The following is a 22,418-nucleotide window of genomic DNA, read 5'->3' on the forward strand; positions in this document are numbered from 1 at the left end:
ACATGTGGGAAATGCAGAATCCTGCACTGAAACAAAACAGAAGGGGCTTAAAAGTATTCTCTTTAATCCTAGTACGTGTTAGGCTTGTTTTCTGGAAAAGCCATAACACAATGCAAAAAGTAGCTTAGTTTAAGCGTTACTTTCTTTGAGTCCTACCAACGAACACAACCTCCAATGGGACCTGTGAGTTGGCTAGGAGCGTACGCGTCCACTAAACACTCTGAGTTGGTAACTCAGATAATAACCCCCTCCAAGCACTTTGCAAGCCCAGACGAGCTGATGTCTCAGTTTGACCCACTGACTTAAGCTTTCCCTCTCAGAAAGAAAATGGCTTATTTTAGGGTGGGTTGCAGGAAAGGGTAAACATCTACTTTGAAGGAGAATTCGGCATTATTTATACTAATAATAAAACTAAATTAAGAATTTTAGTCCTTGTTCTAGCTTGCTTTATTTTTCCATCTAAAAATAATTGCAGCATTACAGTTTATAGAGAGACCTATGGAATAACTTACTACTTGGGCATTTTACCTTTTAAAGACATTAAGCCTATATGTTATGGTGCAATTTACAATAAAGAAAACCACCTTCAGTGATATATCAATAATTTATTGTTTTGCATAAGAAGGTAAGATTAGATTTCAGGTAAGACATAAAGCAAGGACTTGATGGCAAATTCAAGTATAGAGCTTGGTACAATATCAAAAAATACTACCATTTGTTTGACTATGGCAAACAGCTAAGACATAATAAAAACATCTGGACTTGACTGTCAAAACATACAGTTCTCTAAAAACCACACAGCACAACTGGAGTATGTGGAATACTGGAAACATGTTTAGTCATCTTCATTCCCAAATCCTTAGGAGTCAAAGGAACAATCCCCTCCCCCCCCCCCCCCCGCCCCTTGGTACCCCAGAACAATTCAGCACACGGGGTCAGTGTCCATCACGGTAAGCAGGCTCCTGTCCTGTTGAAACTGTTGGGTTGAGATATTTTTTTCTGCCTTGACCTACTGTCATCTCTGCCTGCCTCATGGAGGCCAATGGCTTTGATTTTTAATTATTATTTTTTTTAAGCTAACACTGCGATAATGTGTGTTTTCAAGAACAAGCTAGTAACTTAAAACTATTTCTCACTCCTCAAACCCTCTGTGCACATTTCACTCGGCTGGTTGGATTTATGTTTTTGTGATTCCCTTTCATTTGCAGGTGTTACAATCCAGGAATTAGCTCCTGGCTCGGAGACGGGGCAGGCAGCCATCCCTCTAGGCGACTCCTGCCAGGGCTGTGCTGAGGACCGGCAGGTCAGTGTCTCTGTAAACGCCACAAAGCACCGCGCTGGTTACTGCTGTAGCCAACCTGTGCGGAATGCCCTCCTGGACCACACCGACCCAGGAATGGGAATTAAATTAATTTCAAAAGGACAAGAAAAACAGCCTGCAGGACAGCCAAAACTGTTTCTACCAGGGAGTTTGCAGATTATTCTAGCATCTATTTCTAAAGAGAAAAGCAGGTCCCTTATGTGAGTGTTATTGTACACTAATGTTCTGAGACAGCCCAGGTTAGAAGCAGCATTGAGTGTTTCAGTAAGGACTAAAGACCCTCTTGTTGGAAACAGCCAGATCCTGAGAGATGCTGAGTGCCCTCTCACTTTGGATTGGTTGGAAGAGATGGCAAGGGCACTCGGTGTCTCACAGGCGAAGGCAAACAGAACCGCTGGATTCCAGATCCCCTGAAAAATAGTTTGATTTTCAGTAATTAAAAAAAATAGAAAGCCTTTTCTCAACTCACATAATCTCCATGCAATTAATTTAATCAACAATTTTCAGTTTATGTTACAAAGAAGTTTAAGTCCACCAGGAAAATGGTGAAATTTGACAAAAGTTACATTATAGCTGTTCAAGCAGAGCGTGTATCCGTACTGGGATTCAGTACATCTGTAACTCTTGCATAAACATTTCCAGACTCCTAGGGATTTTGCTGTTGTTGCTTGCATTTCATTTGTTCTATATGACTCTAAGCCAAATGCAATGACCCACACATTAAATACCCATTTAGAATAAAACTGCAAAATCTGATGGCTTTATCAGCGTATGAACAGAAATAAAATATTTACATGGAATGTTGAGCTCCATTTACAGAGACAGTGTTTCAAATTACAGACTTAGCAACCTCTTTAGTAAATAATCACATTGACAAGAAATTTAAAAACTTAACATCCCTTTTCAACCCTTTCATAAATATATAGTTTCACTAAATTCTTTTTTCTTTAAACAAGACAGCTATATTCTCTTTACAGATTAACATGAAATAACGGTTTCCTGTTTGAATGCCACAGATAGAATGATCTGAAGTCAGCAAGTTCTTATACACATTCTGTACTTACAAGACATATTCACAACACAACACACGGTCGTTACTTGGTCTTTACAGCTGTACTCACTGCCCGCATATCAGTAGTAAATAAAGAAAAATACCAAATTATCTATATTAAAAATACATCATCTAATATACATTTGCTTACACTGCCACATCAAATTTTAAAATCAGGTTTCCAACTGTGTCTGACCAGTGACAAGGATATGTTTTACAGTAAAGTCTACAGCATTGATTTATTTCTGACTGGAGACAAAATATTTGTTACGCTACTAAAAAGTATCATGATGTACTAAACAATAAAAAGAATTAATCTCTTACAACTGCTTCCTGGATCTCCAAGGTTTCCTCACTAACTGTCTGAAAATTTCTAATGCGAAAATTTTTCTATAGGATGCCAAAAATGTTTGAAATCAATTTAAAGGGGGGAAAAAAAAAGTTACTCTGTACTTTGCTGCTATTCATATCACTTTGCCACTGATTTTACAGAAGATCAATCCCGAAGACTTTGAAGTTACATACATAGTAACTCGTGTTTTTCCCCATTTAAACAAATATTCCTATGAGTTTTCTTTGTTGTGCCACAAAGCATGCGTGAAAATACTTTCAATCCATGCATGCTCACAGCAGATTATTTCACAATTAAACCACTGAATACATCTTTCTTTCCATGACTATGTAAGTGCAAAGGAATACTAAAATCACCCTGTACACACAAGACAAGGTTCACATCTAGAAAAGTGAAAACATTTATCTTTTTATGTAATTAAAACTACGATGTCTTCCTCATAAAAATGTTGGTCACTTTTGCCTGTTTCAGTTCTCTCAAGCACTTAAGGGGTAATAACTTCCAAGTGCCAATGTGCTGCTTTTTTCGGGAGCAGTTATGCTTAAAATCATCAAAGTGCTGATCTCCAGTATCAATTAGTATCTTCTGCGAATTGTCCGTTAAAAAAGCTTACCTTGGAAACACACAGACGATGATACTGAGGTGTTTGGCAGTTTTGTTACACTAGTATTTGCTCACTTTATGGAGCACAGCAGGACTTCAGTTTAATCCGACTGTTCTGCCCCAAAACTATGGGCAGGAGGACTGAAGACACAGGAAAACAAGACCAGTTCCAAGTGCATGAAGAGTGTACCTACTGCTCAGGTGGAGTTAGAAAGCCCTCTAACCAAGAAAACAACCATCAAGTAACACCTAACCATGCCCCATATTAGATGCTGAGACAACAGCAGACGTTTCGGCTGTTTAAAACATTATTATGAATGCAGCCAGCTGACGGGAACCCAGAAGGTCTCTGTCTCCAACCTGTCAAAAGTTGTCTTCAGCTCACTGTAAGCTGTAGCAAGGTCATCATTGACTATCACCTTATCGAAAAGGTGGCCATACTGGCTCTCCATCACGTGGGCAGATTTAATCATTTCTTGAAAATCTTCTTCCTAGTAAAATCAGTGCGAGGTGTAGTCAGTCCACAGCAACATCACATAAACTCATTCTGTGGTAAATGCAAAGCTACTTGCTTATTTCTCATCTCATCAGGAGATGAAAACTGTACTTTTAGTAATAAAAATAATTTCTAGAAATTACCATACAGGTGATGTGAGAGAGCACTCTCAAAAGCAGACTTTGCTCAACAGGCAATTATTTCGTCTCTCCCCTTGCAGTGGCATAATTAGTCATAGGAATTACAGAGACATTTTCTGTTAGCGGTACCAGTGGAAAATGTTTCTACCTGTTTACTTAGATGATACATTTAAAGTTTCATTGCTTAAGTCTCAGCTTGCTATTAGCATGCAATATATTACAGTGCAACCGTTATTCTTTTAAGAGCTTAGTGAGGGCTTTTTCCCCATGCCAAGTTTGACCTGGCTCAGTGGATTTCTCTTCATGTTTGGGGAGGGAACAGAACTTAGGAATTTAATTGTTTACATAACTCTGACAGATTAAACCAATCCTAACTAAGCAGTGTCCTGAAGGTTGCTCTTAAGAATGAACTCTTCTTACATTTTATATATGATAGAACATATTATTATACTGCATTATTTCCAAACTATTTCAAATGCATATTCCAGACAGATACAATCTGTGACTATACCCATGACTCAGTTTGAAACAACAGCTAAAAAATCCGAAACACCACCTGAATGAGGGAAAATGATACACACTGTAAATGCAGGGAAGTCTTACGATCAGCTTTGCTTTAGCTTCAATTAAAATATGATTTCATTATCTTTCAAGGAAGTAAATAAGTTACTGTTGGGTAATCCAACTAATATTTTTTTTCCGATTATTGACAAAAAGCAGCATTTGTTACTTATTTAGATTTTTCTCCTTCAGTCTTAAGGGTGTTCATTTCCCTATAACATTTAAAAAAATTGTTTCTCTTATCCACAAATATGGGCTTTTTATTAAAGTAGCATTTACTTTTTTAATTGATGCTTTATAGTTGAGCTTTCCTCTAATTTAGACCAATAACACACTTGATAAAACAAGGAAATTCTTATAATTGAATGGAAACATCTAAGCCCAGATCAAAATTATTTAAAGGAAATCCACAGCATCACTTCTCATAAAATTGCATTGTGGGGGTTCTTCAATGACAAAAGTCAGAGGACCACGGAAGTGTAAACAGCCGTGTGCATACCAAACAATGAAAAACACATGGTAAATTTGCAGTGTGAGAGCGGCTGGGAAACAGGAAGATACTATGTGTAAGCCCTGACAAGTACAGTCGATGAGATCCAGTGATCACCTTTATTTTCAAGGTAAACCGCTACAATAAAATTTAACAAATTCTCATGTTTTACCATGTCTTTCTTACTTATATATACTTACTGTAAAGGGTTTTGCAGTTCCCTTATCATCTTTACTTGAAATAATCTTGGCATTTTTTCTGGTCTCTCTCAAACGGTCAAGTGATGGAGGCTTTATAAATATAACAAATGGTTTAAATTCGTATGTCCTTAAGTGTTTCACTGTCTGGGAAGAGGAAAGATTTTAATTAATTAGTTTATTTCACACAATGGAATTTACTGTAATAAAAGAAACTCTACACTAACAAAAATAAACCCATAAAGCACTCCTAGAAGGCTATTACTCATTTACCACCATCCCGCTCTGCTGATCAGCGTTAGTTCATGTAAGGAGAATTTTCACGCAAATGGTAAAAAAACCCATTTCTCCAAGGGCGCCCATTCCTCTTGGTTTCCACGTGGGCTGCTGGTGAACCCCATCCATGTGGCAAAGGCTGTGCTGTGCACACCACTGCTGCCGGCAGTGGGAGGATGGAGGGGAGCAGCAGGGCGTTCAGGAGAGGAGGAGAAGTTCAACACATTTTAGCAGGAATAATGCTTTCTGTACCCATGTAGTGGGAAAAGGTGTCACAACAGATTAATGTTTTTTCTCTTCAGTACTGTGCATCCACCACACAATCCCTTGCTGTTCACTCTTCCCGAGCAAGGCAAGTGAGTATGGAGTTAGGAGATAAGTTTATGATTTGGATTGCAGCACAGGGTGAAGCAGGGATGATCAGAAGCTTTCCGTCCTCTTCACACAGCCAGGGCCCACAGGAAAATGCTGTGTTGGAGGGTGGGAGCCCAGAATGGTTCACAAGCTTGGGTCCCCAGAAGGATTTAGTGCTTCACTGGGAAACGGGGTTGTGCTGGACAGGTAAGGGGCTGGCAGAGCAGGAGCCCCTGCGCCGCTGCCCTCCTCCCCTGGCTTCCCCCTGGCACAACCCCGCAACCGAGCGGCCCCGGGAACTGCTCACAAGCTGCCGGGGTTCAGAAGTCACAGGCTGGCCACCCTTGGAGAAGAAATACTTTGGCTGGGTTTAAACAAACTAGTCGAGCTCCTGGAAGCACTGTGGTTATTAGTAGCATAAAGATTCCCAGCGGAGCTGTTCAGGCGGGGTTGAAAGACAAGGTCAACACAAGAACAAACGGTTTAGAGAGGAATGTTCTTAACAATTATCTGGCCAACATCACATTTAGCGCGTTCCTTGACTCATGTTCACCCTGCACAGAAACCCCCGGCATGAACGGTCTGGTTAAACGTGTGAGAGCTGCTGGGCTAGGCGATGGCTCAAAGCCGTCCTGAAACTGAAGTTTCAGGGAGAACCTCTAACCCAAACCATGGAAGTAAAGGAGCATTTCGTAATTAAAGCTTCGCTATTATGCTGCTGGCTTTCCATTCGCTTAGTTACCAAGCTGAATACTTGCCAATACGTATTAAAGTTCCCTTCCTCTCCTTTCACAAAGCCTTGCTGTGATAAAGGTACCCAGCAAGCCCACTCGATAGTCTTTCAGCATGGAATAAAATGTATCTTTTTATATTAGCTTCCAATTTTTTTCCTGGAATCCCAATATTCAATATGGGGAACTACAAAAGTCCAAAAGACACGCTTACTTACATGAGGCTGCACATCCAACAAACAAACTTTGTTTTTAGCTAGAACCGATCGAACCGAGTCTAAACTTGTACCATAGTAGTTGTTCTTGTACTCGCCATACTCGATAAACCTGTGGCAGAAGGTGAAAATATCTGGAATAATTTCCATTTTCTCCAGAAAAAAACCTTATCAGTTTGGTTTATGAGATCTAATTCAGGAGCAAAAATATTTTACCTTACATGAGAGTTTTACCATGTTTTATAAAGGAAATGCTGTCAAGTACTTCAGCATGTCAATTTTAAGAAATCTTCTACTTTACCACTTTCAAATCAGTAACACCTGCTTGTATTTCAGTTAAAGAGAAAAAAGTACTGTAGTCCAACAGCCCACTAATGTTTTCCATCACCTCTTTTTCTGAACTAATGCAATGCAATAAAACAGTGGATAAGCTAAACAATAGAAACTACTGAAATTTCATTGCACACTACAGAATATCCAAATTCTCTGTCTCAGAAGAGGAGGAGGAGCGACAATGGTGCTAATGGAACCAAGGCAGCTGGTTATGTGCTATAAAACTACAAGCGCTATTTGCCAAAAAAGCAAAGCACAGTTTGAAGTTTCAGTAAAGCCCACAGCTTTGTGTCTAATACACTTTTGCCCTCTGAAACACTGGGGCAGAATTTCAAGCTGCAGTATTTTACAGGCTGCTAGAGAGCACGATGCTACCATTGTCTTCATTTTAGTCTGATTTCTGGAGGGTTTACAGGCAGGGGCTTCACTGTAGATCTCTAAATTCAAAAGGAGAGGAAGTGCCTGGCCTGAAAGAGAGCAGAGCTATTCAAACATTGACTCAGGCATGTTTGCAGCACTTCCAGCCCCCTCCCTCCTCAAGCTGCAATGCTTTATTGCTATGACAGACGATGCTCTATTAAAAGAGTGCTCCCCTATCCTGAACACCTACAATTTCAGCATCTTGAGGAGCTGCAGCACTGAAACTACTTGGAAGCTTAGAAACAGTCGTGTTTGCACATACTGCTTTTTTGCTCAGTGCTTTTGCCCGCTGCTTATATATCAATATGTAATTTCAACACATCTTCAAATAACTGCAACTTTATATACACTTTGACTTATTATCTAAAATGACAGCCAGCCCCATTTTATAATAAAGCCATTGTTTTAACTGCAGTTCGACATAAAATCTCTTCAACATACTTGTTATTCTGTACGTCTGTCTCGAACAAGTGCTTGGAAATGAAAATGTATTCGACACCATCACTTTCTTGGCTTCTCCTTGGACGGGTAGTGTCTGCAGTTTCATTAAATAAATAAATAAATAAAAAAATCGAAGATGCACAAAACAATATGATGCAAACCAGTTCAGGAGACAATGAAGAGCACAACCCCCTTCTGCAATGCTAAGTGTAGCGATTCCCTCACTTCTGATGGACAGAAGGCTGCTCTGGATGTGGTAGGCGGCACGCAAGCACATGACAGGACTGAGATTTAAAAGCATGCAGGAAAAAAACCCTACTGGACCAAGTATCAGATTATCATTTTTATTAACTAGTGGAAAAATCCAGTAAAATGAGGACAGCTGAATAATAAAAGGAGCAGCAGTCCATAACAATTACCCCAGCCTTGCCACTTGTTAAACTTATTAGCATATGAGACCATAAAGGGAAACAAAGCTCACCAACCTGATTTATAAAATGTTACGTACATTAACAACACTCGTAGCTATGGTATGTGAAGCATGATTATAAAAAAATGGGGTGTGAATTTTATGTTTTAGTGCTTTTCTTTTTCTGGTGATCAAAACTGAATTCCTTTTTCTTTCAGTAGCCTTGCAGTATTTGCATTTCTTACTTGCCCTCAAGTACTAGGTATAAAGGTTTTGCTTATAAGTGAAACTTATTTGTGGGGTTGCCACTTATGGTTAGTGAACCCATTCAAAAGTCCTATTTAATAAAAGTCATATGTTACAGCATCATGTATTCTCCATCACGTACGAACATACACAACCTGCTTGCAGCAACAGTCTTAAATGCCATTTGATATCATGCTCTTCTTAGGTTGACACGAAGAGGAACATTTCCAAGACAAGAACCCCAGTTCTCCCTCCAAGTCCTGACTTACTGAATTTCAGGGAGAGGGATTTCTTTACGTGCTTGTTTTAAATTATAGCCACAAATTTGGAAGAGAAAAGAGAGAAGGCAGCTTGATGAATACTGGCAATTTTTAGAGAAGTATTTTTGGGCAAATGATTGCATATGCTTCAATGTGTTAAATATTTGGGAACATCTGGCTTTTTTTGTTGTTGTTTTCAATACCCAGCTGAAGCAAGTATGTGCAAATGAAATGACTTGCCAAAAACCAAATGCATTCATTTTTCTACCTAGGAAATTAATTCATCTATGTACTTTATAGAGTACCTGTACTTGCAAAAACACCTGTAATAGTATCTCCCAAATTCAGAATATTGGACCCATATTTTTGAAGGATCCCTATAGGAGGCACAAGTACCAGTAGAAAGCAAACCAAGGAATGAAAGTCTAAAGCTGTCAAATCCTCCATGTTCAAGAAAACCCGATAAAGCATTGTAGAAGTTAACATACCACAATATTACTCAATGTTATAAAAATCACACTGCTTGGTCAGATAGGGGGGGAAAAAAAAGGGGGGGGGGCGGAAATCCCCCACTTTTCTAAAGGTAATCAAAGGGATTTAATTCATTTATTCACAGGATTAAACTGTTTATCATCAGTCTTCATTTTTCAGCCTAATACATGAAGACCATTTTGCTGAAAGCAAACATCGGTAACAGAGTACATTTCACTGCTTTACAGCCAAATCCAGGGTGTTCTTCAGCTGAGTTTCATTTACTAAACCTCGCTGACATCAATCATGTTAAACTTGTACTAAAAATCTACTGCAATGCCTCTGAGCCAAAATGTCCTATCAGTTTAATCAATGCTATTTAAAATACAACTGCAGCAGCACTTTTAAAAATTGGAAAAGTAATTTGGATGCCAAGCATGCATTTACAGACCCAAATTCAAAAGTGCCTTAAGGTAACGCAATAATAACGGATAATAATGCAAGTATAGCATTAGGAGAATAGAAGTGCATTTTTACTTACGTGGCACTGTTACCCCGTAATGCTGGGTGTCACTGATCAGCAGTTTCCGTTTAAGTTCATTCAGTCCAACCCCTACAGGACCTGAAAGAAAAAAATTGTGCTGTTTCTCAGCAGCCAGTCCCCTCTTGTCTTCAGGTGTAAGTACTCTTCAAGACTATGTAGCATATAGCTATAATATATACCGGCTTTTAGTCACAGTCATTTGGAAATGCCCATGGTTCTAGCCTCTCCTAGAATATACAGCGCTGACAGATTTCAGGGGATGTAGTTGGCAATTACTCTATTCTGACTTTATTACTGAGGAAAAATCAGTGAAAAAAATATCAGTGAAAAAGCGGACAGCAAAGCTAACTTTCTTTTCTACAGCACCTACCCTCTGTTTGCACCGATCTCCATCCTCAGCCCCACTGCAAACCCCTGCACCCTACCCTGCAGTTTTCCAGCACAAAACCTGGTCTGGCTATACATTTTGCCGGAACACGCGCAACTCACAGACTAGAGGACCCCAGCTTGCATGCACGAAGCTCCCCCAAAGCCTCTGCAACTCCATGTGTCGGCATAGCCTCTTCCCTCACTGCCTCCAGCTGCTACATCCCTTGCCTGCACTAGGCTCCCCTGAGGACGGTCGCTCCCACGTTCGGAGCCCTGTTCCTTCCATCCCCAGCTGCAGGCAGGAATACTGCCCAGCCTCTGGCTGGCCGTAGCTGTCACCATTCGCCTGTTGACTATGTGAGGGGGGCATCACACAGGGAAAGGGAGGAAGGGCAGCATCCACCAGGTCACAACTGATTTGGGATGTCCGGGTTTCTGTCTTTGCTGTTGATTTTCTTTTAAACTGTGCTCATCTCCGAGGATGACAGGAAGAAACAGAGACTGCAGGGAATTTTTTTGAGCAGTCTCCTCCACCTCCACTTGAGTACTGCTGTCCTAGAAGCCACTGAGCAGATGTTCCTCTTGGCTTTTGTGTTGTCCCTAACTCTCAGCCATTAAATAGTGGTGCTTCAGGTCTCAGTGAGGGCATTCTGTCCCATGAGGTCTCAAAGGGCAGTCGGTGCCTACCCCCAGCAGCCCTTCAGCAGGGCTCCTGCAGGCCTGGACCCTTTCATGGTGGGTCCATGGCGTTGTGTGTGTGAAGGGAGCTCAGTTCTGCATGCTCATGTGTTCCTGACAGTGCAGTGACTTTGTTTCTGCAAGCAGTATCAACAGCGGAATGCAGAGAGTGAGTCACTGGAACAATATCCCGAATAATACAAGGATAATACATGTGGTTTTAAGGAAAATTCTTGCTCTTCTAGTAAAAGTGACACATTTATGCATGGAGTACTTCTTACCAGAGTCCTTTTAAACATTAGAAATACAAACCCTCATAAACATTTAAATGAAGTAGTGATATATTGGTTAGTAGCGAGAGTCAAAAATCAAAGACTGATGCTTCAGCACCTTCAGGTGCCTATTTATAAAAAAGACTGTCTGCCCTGTCTGAAGAGAGAAACACAACGATGAAAAGCAAATGCCTGCTACTTTGCTGCTACCCCCAAACTACAGACCCTCTGAAAATTTTTTTTTGCAGTTTCTGCATTTATAATTTTTATATGTTTACATAAGTTAAACACACAACTACATTTCAAGTTCCATCTCTGACCTGCCTGTAAATTAATCTATCAGTATCTATAAATGTTTATTAAATATGGTTTACAGCAGCCTCTACTGGTGCATGTCTGCAGAGGAAAGCAATGTGTTATGTAGATAACAGCATTACTTTTGTTCTTATTTTTAAAAGAAAAAACATTTATCCTTTTTTAATAGTATAGCTATTTAAGGCAAATATGGATTTTTATAGGACAAGTAATTAGAATTCTCAATATATCCTAGCAAAGTAGAATGAAACAAGTGGAATTAAAATTTAAAAACACATTGTATTCCTTTCAAGCAAAAAATCTTTCCCATCAAATCTACACAAACATTATTTCCTGAGTCTACATGCTGTCAAATCAACAATATGCTTTTAGCTCTATTTATATGTAAAGAATCCAGGCTTCACTTCCTGCGACAGATGCTTTGGAAACTTAAATCAAATCTGTTTCCAGACCACAACCTCACTACTACTCCATCTCCCCTTCCAGATTACCATTTTAAAATCAACTTTAAATTTAACTACTGAAAGGTGCAGATTCTTCTCTGCGGAGTTCTCATAACTGTAGCATATGGACGCTGAAGGCTGATTCCTAATTAGCAATGACATCCATTACGCTGATTTTTACACTACACCTCCCAAGTGTAACGTACACTTCTATTCTGAATATTCTTTTCATTTTGATGCAGCAGAGAAAGATGCCAGTTTCTAATAATTATGAATATGCACACAGTTTGAACTCAAGAAGAGAATAAAGCATCAGGATTGAAAAGGACAATCCAGATGATCCATGACCATAGCATAGTTTTGGATTATTGGACATCACCCCAGGCAGCAGGATTTAGTTATGGAGACAGATTTAGAGATATTTTGTTTATTATTTTAAAGGAACGTTTATGTTGTTTGTTACTGTTGCAATTGAGTCACATAAGCTCTGTTAAGTCATGCACAAAAGGACTGTAGTGCCTCCCTCACTTTATTGAGGGACACTTGCAGAATTAAATTCCCAATCGTTAAAACTTGCATTAAATTTTGTAACATTCAGACATGTCTGAAAAAAACCTGAAAAAATTGTTTGATATAAGTTCAGGTCTCAGGAGGGTTAACCCAACCAGCCATTCTTCACCCATAGATACATACTGAGATCCTAGAGGTCCATTTGAAAGAAAAAGACAAAAAAAAGAAAGCAGTCTTTCAGAAAAAGATTTTGGGAGTAGGGTGACAACATCCCTGCTGGGATCATAAAGACCCTGTAGAAAACATGCTTTGACAGAGGTTCCATGGCTCAGTTACTAATACAGCTGATGACCATAGTGCAATGACTGACTGCACATGCATGTCCACTTATAGCTCAATGAGATATGTGGTAGGAAAATAGAACCTCATTTTTTTACGTTACAGTAAATTATAACTAGCAGTGGTAATGTACTTTGAGACTTGCTGCTCACGAAAGCAGGATCAGTGAGTTCACACTAGTGTTCTCATGGGCAAGGTTAGGTGATATGTTACATCCTATATATTCATTCCTGAGCTATGCTGACCTACCCATGCCTTCAACCAGGAAAGTTTAATGAAGACACCAATTCTAGGCCTCTTTCTTCATTGTCCAGATACTCTACTTGAAGCAGTATGGCCATGGGAGCCATGTTCCTGCACTGCTGCTGTAGATCTATTACACCTCTGCAAGCCACTACTCAACACACGTTAAAGGTAACTCAGGAGACGTGGAGAGTTAGAAGCCACTTTCATTTCATCCTCGCCTGCTCTGAGACAGACCTGGTCTCCACAAAGCTCCTTCATGATAAAACCAGAGGTGAAGGATTTTTTTAAGAGTATGTAAGCAATACAAGAGAACATTTCCAGCCCCGGATTCTTTTCCTTTTGCAGTGGTGACCAGAAGGACACCTTTGCGGGGAGTACTGACAACCTAATTCAGAGACAGAGAGACTTTTCTGATCGTGTCACACACCAACAGTAACTGGTCCTTCGTGGTTACACACCTCTGGTCCTTGCTTCCACCACTGCGCACTCAGGACAAAGGCATCGCCATGGGTGACCACAGCACCTAAAAGGCTCTGCATGCCTCTGGTGATAACACTGCATGCACATAACTGGACGTGTGCTGGGGTACACGTGACGTGCTTATGGCTTGTCACTGCTGACCTTGCTTTATCCTCGCACTGCCCCTTCAGAAAGCGCTGACTTAGCTGGAACTACCCCATGTAAAGTTACGGTATGCGGCACATCCATTCTGACTCTTAGGGAATAAAATTTGTGCTAGACTGGCCCCCACAATTACTGAAACAGAAGCCTTTGTGAGCAGGACTTTCCCCTTATTAATGTAAATAACAATTCTAGTGTCTAAGTAATATGTTTCATGTTAAAATATTCTGCCTTTGCCTGACAGGTCTGCAAGGTATCACACTTAAGATGCTGGAAATATTTGTGAAGGAAAACTGCAAGGGTTTGTGGGCAGCCTGGGAACAGTCAGTTCCCAGAAGACGACTGGTGACATGATATTGGGTAATTTCGTTTTTTAGCAGACTCACCATATTCGTAACAACTAAAAGCACAGCAGAAGCATCTGTATCATAACTGCTTCAGATGACCTGTTATTTAGCCCCAAGGATATGCAGGACTTTATTCATGAACCTACATCTGCAGACAAGGTAAAATCTTGACAAACTAATACATCTAGCTGAACCTGAGACTAATATATATATCACACTACAGGGTGCTAAAAATTACTGTGTGCAATTTGCATTCTGTAAATTAGGCTAGACCAACTTAAAATGAAGCCAAAAGAAATTTCCATTTCAAAGCTGTCAAACTCCCTCCCCCTAAAAAAGGGCACACACACACCCCCCCTGCTGAAAAACCCTTCCAACAGTAAATTATACATTTAGGCCTCGCACAAGACAACAGACATTTAGTGCCTCGACCAAATATAGCCAGGAATTAATTATCTGTCCCTTTGTTTCCTGGTATTAATATCCAAAGTATATTTGACGGATTATATTGAATGCTGCTACTGGCACAGAAAAAGCTTTTTCAATGTGTTCACTTCTACTATACCTGCATTGCTTAGCTCTGCTACTTTTTCCATATTTTGCCCAAGACATTTTTATGGTATTGGCCAGACTTAAGCTGCTCTTAATATCCAGAGAAAAACATTAGAATTACTGAAGTCTGCAATAAATTTCTGAACTGCTTTTGTTACTGAAAAAGCACACTTTCTTCATTTGATTTATTACAACAAAAATCAAATGAAATCTCGAGGTATTCCTTAGATCAGACATATGCAATTTGTTATAAAAAGTCTACTTATCACACTTTTGCACGGCACTCTGTTGATGTAACTGTAAAATCAACCCAACCATGTTATTACTTGTTGTATATAGCCCACAATCTCACAGTGATCACGCTAGTAGGTGGCTGAATTTTAGTGCTGGAGAGTGACAAAACTGTTTATTAAAAACTAAATTTAACGTTCCCTTGGATATGAACGATATAAAACCACAGCTACTCGACAGTTCGTAACAGTCTCTGATAGAGGGTCGTATTTCTCTGCTCTGCTACTTTCATAATGGAGGAAACTTCCTAACAAAGCATCAGCCTATGTGCTACTGCAAAACAATAAGCAATGAGACGTTACTCATCGGTAGGAATGGTTACTCATTACTTGTTGATACTCCAATGGTTACCTTTGAAAAATGTAAGATAATACACTTTCTCTTCTTTTTTAGGAGACTGAAGCAATGCATTTTGATTAGGTAATAAATGCTGTGAGGAAGCCATGGCAGTGACAGATTATAGAAGGACAGAAAGCTGACTAAGGATGACATCTTGAGTCTTCTGCAGCTATGCCTGCAGCTACGCTTACATCCATTCTTGGCCTACAGAAGTCCATCTCTCACCCACCCTTTTCCCTACTTGTCTGTTTACTTGCTCTTAACACAGTAGAAGGGTTTGTTTCTTTTCATTTATATAGTCTGTCTTTGCTGACCACAGGTATTTATTCTGTTATTTTTTTCTTCTTTTTTCCACATAGATATATCGATTGATCTCTAAGAGCAGAACACCAACCTAATTCTTTTGAGTTTTAGTACGGCTTGACTGTCAGGTTCAGACTAGTAACCATGGCAGTTACATTTTAATGTCACCTCCCTTCGGTTTAGTAAAGCTTTAAATATGATCTCCTAAAGCATCCTTATATGCAAGCTGGGACATCCTGTCTAGATAGGTGGACTACTAGATCAGGGAAAAACTGGATGGATGATCATGTTCAAAGGGAAGGGGTGATCGGTATGTGCTCTACTGGGTGACTCATTACAAGTGGAGTTCCTCAGGTGTCTACCTTGGGACATACTTTGTTTCATATCTGTATCAATAACCTGGAGGAGGACATAGAATGGGTGATTATCAAGTTTGCAGATGCCAAAATGGGTGATGCAAGTGACTTGCTCAAGGGCAGGGCTTCTGTTCAGAGGGAACTGATATGCTACAGGCATGGGCTGGCAGAATCTTGTGAGATTTGATGAGGACAAATACAAAGTCCTGCATCTGGGACAGACTAAGCCCCACAGCAGTAGGCTGGGGACTGACTGGCTGAGGAGCAGCCTGGATGAAAAGGACCTGGGGGTCCAGGTGGGCAGTAAGCTAAGCAGAAGCCCACAGTGCACACTGGCAGCAATGAAGGCTAACAAGACTGGGCTGTATCAGCAAGAGCCTAGCCCGTAGGCAGAGGGAAAAGATTATTCCCCTTCACGCGGCACTTGTCAGATGCTGGGAGGAATACTCTGTCCATGATGGGCCCTGCACATCAACAATGTTGATGAACTGGTGCAAATCCAGTGGAGGGCCTCCAAGATGGTCGGGAGCTGAAGCACATGGCCTGTGAGGAGCGGCTGAAGGAACTGGGTATGTCTAGCCTGGAGAAGAGATGACTTCAGGGGGACCCACCAGCACTCTTCTGATACCCATTGAGAAGATGGAGGCCACCTCTCTACTGAGGTGTAGGTGGAAAGATAAGAGAAGACATGCTGGGAAGACAGGTTCCCAAAGTTGTTGTCATCAGCAACCTGCTCTGAATTCAGTGTTAATCCTGCTGAGTGGGGGGGCTGGACCAGGCGACCTCCTGAGATCCCTTCCAATCTAAATGATTTTGTGGTAAGCGTTGTGCTAATCAGCAGTCCTCTGTTTTACCAGGTCAAAAATAAAGAAAATAACTTACCAACCAAAACTACAAGCCTGTATTTGTCATTAGGTTGTCGTCTATATTTTGCAACTTCTTCGTAAGTTGGGATATCTGCTGTATCATACTGATCGCTCTTCTTGCACTCATACATAGATTTGTTTGTTTTTTTATCTTTTCTGCTAAGACGAAAGCTTCTTCTAAAACCAGCTGCAATAAGAACAGGATTTTTTCAAAGTAAGAAAATAAGTCTTCTCAGAATGTGAAAACAGTCTCTTCCAAACATTCGAGGACTGGTGCATGGAATGAAAAATTGTATTTATATGTTTAGTAAGCCAGGTCATTTAGAACAATATTTCCCCACAGTTTTAAACTATTTCAGGTGCCTATTTAAACTGCAAAACTAAGATTACCAATAAAATCACAATAGTTGCAACAAGCTGAAAATATAATTATGAGTTAACATAGTTAGATAATTTGAGTATCTTCTACATTAGTATGTATACATAAGGAAATTCATGCCATCTGGACTCTCATACCACCCTTAATGCATTTCTAACAAATCACCGTGGCACACAGACCTCCAATACAACATATAGGACAAACACATCTGGTGGTTGAAAGGGTTAATTAAAATTAACTACTTGAACAATCTTCTTGTGCTTAGCTCCATGCTGATAGTATGAAAAAGTGCACAAAACTTTTCCAAAGATGTTTAAAAGTAAAACCAAACACTGTTAAATTCCAAAACACTGTGAAACATCTTAGACAATACAGCACCCATATTATAGATATGTTAGCATGAAATTAGAAGTTAATATACCTATTAAATTTGCATTTACTATTGCATCAACAGTGGACATCCACAGGGCCTATATAGAAGACTGGAAATTTCAGAGAGCTTTTAAGTACTCTCAAAGGAGATAATAATAGGCATTTTCAAGCAGAACAGCACAAAACTCCCCTTCTACACTATACGTTAAAAACTGATTTATTCCTCTGTTAATGATTACATTACAGTTTTTCAAATAAATCCTTTACATTGCATTATATTACATTTTGTTGGTATCTCCATTGCACCACTTTTTTTTTCTAAAAAGAACTAGAGGAAGGACTGCAAAGTGATTTCATTATTTGGGGGTAATAAAGTAAAACACAAACTACACTTTAAATACTGGAAAAAATCCCAACACCCTTTTTTTTTTCCTGCCCGGAACATTTCATAGGATAGTAAACACATGTAAACTTTCGGTGACCCCAGATTTTTCAGCAATATGCTTTCATAAACTTGTAACAGCACTTATGTTTAGGTGTTTGAGAAGTAATCATATTACAGTTTTTTCTTCAAAGGTAGTATAAGGCAAATTCAAGACCCAGTTCTGCAAATACTTAGAACCAGATCTGAAGCAAAATCCTAGAAGGCTTAGTCACAGGCTTAGCATTTTGTATGCACAGAGTTCCCCTTAGCATAGATCTTTGCAGAACCTGGACCAGAGAGGATGTTAACTAAGTTATTTTACTGATGTGAGCCCCAATACCTATGGGAATCCGTAACACATACACACAAAAAGGGAAGAAAAATTTCTTTGAGAATACAGTGATGCCATAGAATCATAGATTCGTTTAGGTTGGAAAAGACCTTTAAGATCATTGAGTCCAAGATCCATTCATATTCAAAATATGAACAAGTAAAATGAAAATCAATGAAAAAGAAGAGCTAGCATGCACAGAAAAGGCTGATGACATTCTTAAGAGCTACAGTATTGTCTAGACTGAGGACATGGGCTGGGGTGGAAAAGGGACAAAAATACGAAATATGAAAACATAATGAAATGAACAGAGTTATGTCATTACTTAAAGAACACCACTAACACTGAAGTGACTGCAGTCAGAAAAGCCCCGCTGGGAGTGCAGATAGCTGCAAGCTTACACACTCAAGAGAAGGTCTAGGAGATCTCGTCTGCCCTAGGGTGAACTCCATCATGACACGAAGATGTTTTCATGCTACATAACTACACCTAACTGTATAGGCAGCTATGTAAAGAAAGGTTAAAGGTAACATTAGCAATACAGATACATGAAGCAAGTTACAAGTTTCCTAAAGCCTCATCCAAAAGACTCCAGATTAAAAAAAAAAAAAAAAAACAAAAACCACAAGAAAAAAAAAAACAACACATCAGTTGCCCTAAAAGCAAGTGGAAAATTGTTCTGAATCTTTTTCTGTATAATTATTTTTGTATAACCTTTTTAGGGGGGGGACGGACAAAAAAAGAATGGATAAGGAAAAGAAAAAGAAAATGAAAGAATAGTTATTCAACATTTGCTATGAAACAGTCTACAGAATAAAGAGCTTTGTCACAAAACCCAGAATCCACATACCTGGAAAAGGTAAACAGTAAGAGTAGTGATCAAATGAAGCAAAATCAATTGTCTCCATTCACATTTGGTGTCAACCTTACAGATACCAAGAGCTCCGTGCCTTTGAGTAGCTGTCAGAGCGCCATTGCCAACAGCTTCTTAACCTCGTCTCACATGTTGAACTGTGGAATCTTTAGGAAAAACATTCTTTTTGCAAAATCTTCACATCAATTCAATCTCTGCTGTTGTTTTACTAAGACCACTTGTGACTTGTTCCTCTTTTCTCCATCCACTTTATTCAGACTTAATTACCAACTACCAGGTGGTGGGTTACTAAAGAATTTTTTTTCATCCTTCTCTTCAAAGAGGAAAAAACCCAGATTTTTTTTTTTTTAAATTAATCCAAAAGGATAAAAACTTTCAGTGCTGTCTTCAGCCTGATTCATCCTTTGTCACTTTTACAGGCTGCACATAAGCATCACACTCAAGTGATACAGTACCACTGCTAACATGGGTTTCCTGATGAAGGCATTTGATACTCTGTGACTGAAACTCAATGGTAAAATGAAAACAGTAATACTGTCCTGTATATTAAGAAGAGTCAACAAGTTCAACTAGAACTTAAGACATTACAGAAAAGCTATTAATTAAAAAACCCAAACACGTGAGCCAGAGATAATGAAGCAAATTTCCAGTATGGCTGATTTCTATGCAGTGTGCTGGTGAAGATATTCTGTAAAACTACTGATTACAAACCTGTGATACATTGATTATTTTGCCACTTTAAGACTACTGTCAATTTTCAAGTTGTTGTAACTTGTCCTGAAGGCCCATCTCAACAGTCCTATTCAGAAACCCAAGAAAGCTTGCTTTAAGCAGCTTCAAAAATCAAGGAAAACATGCAGCTTGGAGAGGATGGATGAGACTTATTTCAAATATATCCAAGATTTTTATGATACTGCTACTGCATTCCTGGAAACACGATTCCTCCTTTCTCACATCTGCCATTATTATGCCCTCACATATGTGGCTTAACTTTACTGTGACCTTCAGAAGCTATTTTATAAAGAACCATTAATAAATATTTTCTATTGAACTCTGCATTTATGATCGCATTATACGTTGGGCAGCTATGACTGGAAAAGATTCAGCTGAACTGAAACAACATTGTACTTGCAAAGAACAAAACCATCTATGAACAAGCAAAAAAATGTTCTGCCAATGTTTCCATATTTTACAGTTCAGGAAAGATGAAAAACAAACTTCATATATTTAAATTAACAATAGAGAATTATTAAAAATATCGTGAAAAATCACTACAGAAAACCAAAACCAATACTGATATGCAATAGAAAAATAAAGTTTCTATGAAGTGATTAAGCTTAAAAGTGAATTCCTATAAAGAAAAAAGGGAAGAAGCATTGCTTGCCCAGAACATTTGATAACATAAACCTTGATGAATATGAAAGGAGCTGCAGGCTACAATGTCTGTGGAATATGGTTATCAGCAGAGATTAATCCGAGTTGCCAAGTATGCAGACTATAAAATAAAAGGGGAAAATTCTGTCACTAAAGCAACATAAAATCCTGAACACTGAGAAGTTTGCACCAGCTCACTGGTTTCAGCTACATGACTAGAAGCTTACTGAACATGTAAACTCATAAACTACTGTGGAATGTAACTGATTTGGTGAAATGAGAACAGCCTCTGGGAAGAAAATATCAAGAACAAATGTTCTCAAACTACAGATGTCTCCAAACCTTATAACACTTCTCAACATGAAATAAAAATCAAAAGCTGCTACTAATAAACTTAATTAAGGCCCAACAACAATCCAAGAGAAACCACTTATATCTCTAAGAAAAAAAGAATGAAAAAAACCCCACCAAACCCTAGCAGAAAAGTGTGATTATTCCTTTAACCACTAGCAATATACATTTGGTCATCTTGGAAGAACATCCTTACATTTACATGGAGAAATCCACTCAGACCTCACACAGAAATCCAGACTGAAAACAGGCAACACGTGAACCTGTCTCCCTTAAAATACTTTAAATGACGCTGATGTAAAAAGCTGTGCTTATTCAGTTTTAATTATATAATTCTAAAGAAAAAAAGAACAAAAGATTGTGACTATGTTGTGTGAATTTAAATCCAAATATATTCATGAAAGTAGAAAGTTAATTTCCCAAATTTAGAGAAATCACGCTAACAGGAAACACTGCAATTTAAATTCACCTATGCTTCAAAAATTAATCAGTGAAGCTCCAGAATGCTATAAAGCACTTACACATGCTTTTGTTCATTTTCATTCATTAAAGCAAGTGCTTGAATATGTGTTTAATTTAGGTATATTATTCACTGAATTCAGCCTAATCTTACATAATGTAGAGTGAGCAAATACTGTTTAATTGTAAATACATTTCCACTAACTTCTTGTATTCGTATTACTGACAAAAATAAGTTTGGTACCATGGTCATTATCTAGGTTTGTATGAACAGAATATTTTTACTAGATATTTCTGGATTTTTATTTTCCCCCAAATATTGGGATTTTTTTTATACCGGCTCGTATACTGAGTATTTCTATTGTTAGACAGGAACTGCACAAACACAGAGCAGACTTCTTACTCTGCTTGCTTCTGGACTGATTCCCAGCTTGCACATTTAGACAGGGTTAATAAAAATTTAGATTATGTCTGGATTTTTAAGACAAAATTGAGAATAGTAAACAGATGATATTCATCTATATTTACTGTATGTTCATAAAGGTTCAAGTAATGTAACTAGAATTTAAGTTTGGCAAAGGCAAACTCTTAATGCTCTCCCCAGCAATTCCTCAGGAAATTACTGCAGAAACACACGATACTATACTGTGACTTAAGTATTAGAATTTGGTGAAAATTCATTAAATTTATCTAAGTCACTTTTGAGGGCAGGATTCAAAATAATAGCAGCATAATCTTGGACATAAAAGATCTGACCCCAAATGGTACAGACATTCTGCTTTCTGAAAGCTTCTTCTTCTGTTGCCCTTCATGACCACCTCGGGTGTGCCTAAAGCACAAATCCTTTCTGAGAGGATCAGATGTTCACAGAATATCCTGGTTCACAGATTGAAATGCCGACAAATACAGAGCCCTAAACCCACAACGAGCTGTAACATCAACTGAAAAATTTTTAATGGATATTAGAATTGTTGTAGTTCACTTGATTTGATTTTACATACCATCAAAAGCAGCATGAAATATGACTTGCTCATTTTGGGTTTAGGAAGTAATCAGTGTACCCATACTTTGAAAACTGTTTCTAGAATTCAGGCAT

At 38.9% G+C, this 22,418-nt stretch overlaps 1 protein-coding gene across 4 annotated transcripts in view; it reads right to left on the minus strand.

Annotated features, from left to right (window-relative positions):
- Window positions 1-590: 590 nt before the first annotated feature.
- Window positions 591-22,418, minus strand: part of MPP7 (MAGUK p55 scaffold protein 7) — a 157,636-nt gene continuing 135,808 nt past the window's right edge. For all 4 annotated transcript variants that reach the window (XM_056336003.1, XM_056336001.1, XM_056336002.1 and 1 more), the window contains 6 exons: window positions 16,775-16,945; window positions 9,909-9,989; window positions 7,982-8,075; window positions 6,791-6,899; window positions 5,215-5,358; window positions 591-3,818 (listed from right to left, as the gene is read on the minus strand). In XM_056336003.1, coding sequence (XP_056191978.1) covers window positions 3,639-3,818; window positions 5,215-5,358; window positions 6,791-6,899; window positions 7,982-8,075; window positions 9,909-9,989; window positions 16,775-16,945 — 779 coding nt within the window. In that variant the 3' untranslated portion in view covers window positions 591-3,638. The remainder of the gene's footprint in view (window positions 3,819-5,214; window positions 5,359-6,790; window positions 6,900-7,981; window positions 8,076-9,908; window positions 9,990-16,774; window positions 16,946-22,418) is intronic.

The sequence above is a fragment of the Falco biarmicus genome, chromosome 4 (genome assembly GCF_023638135.1).
Source record: "Falco biarmicus isolate bFalBia1 chromosome 4, bFalBia1.pri, whole genome shotgun sequence".
NCBI lineage: Eukaryota > Metazoa > Chordata > Aves > Falconiformes > Falconidae > Falco > Falco biarmicus.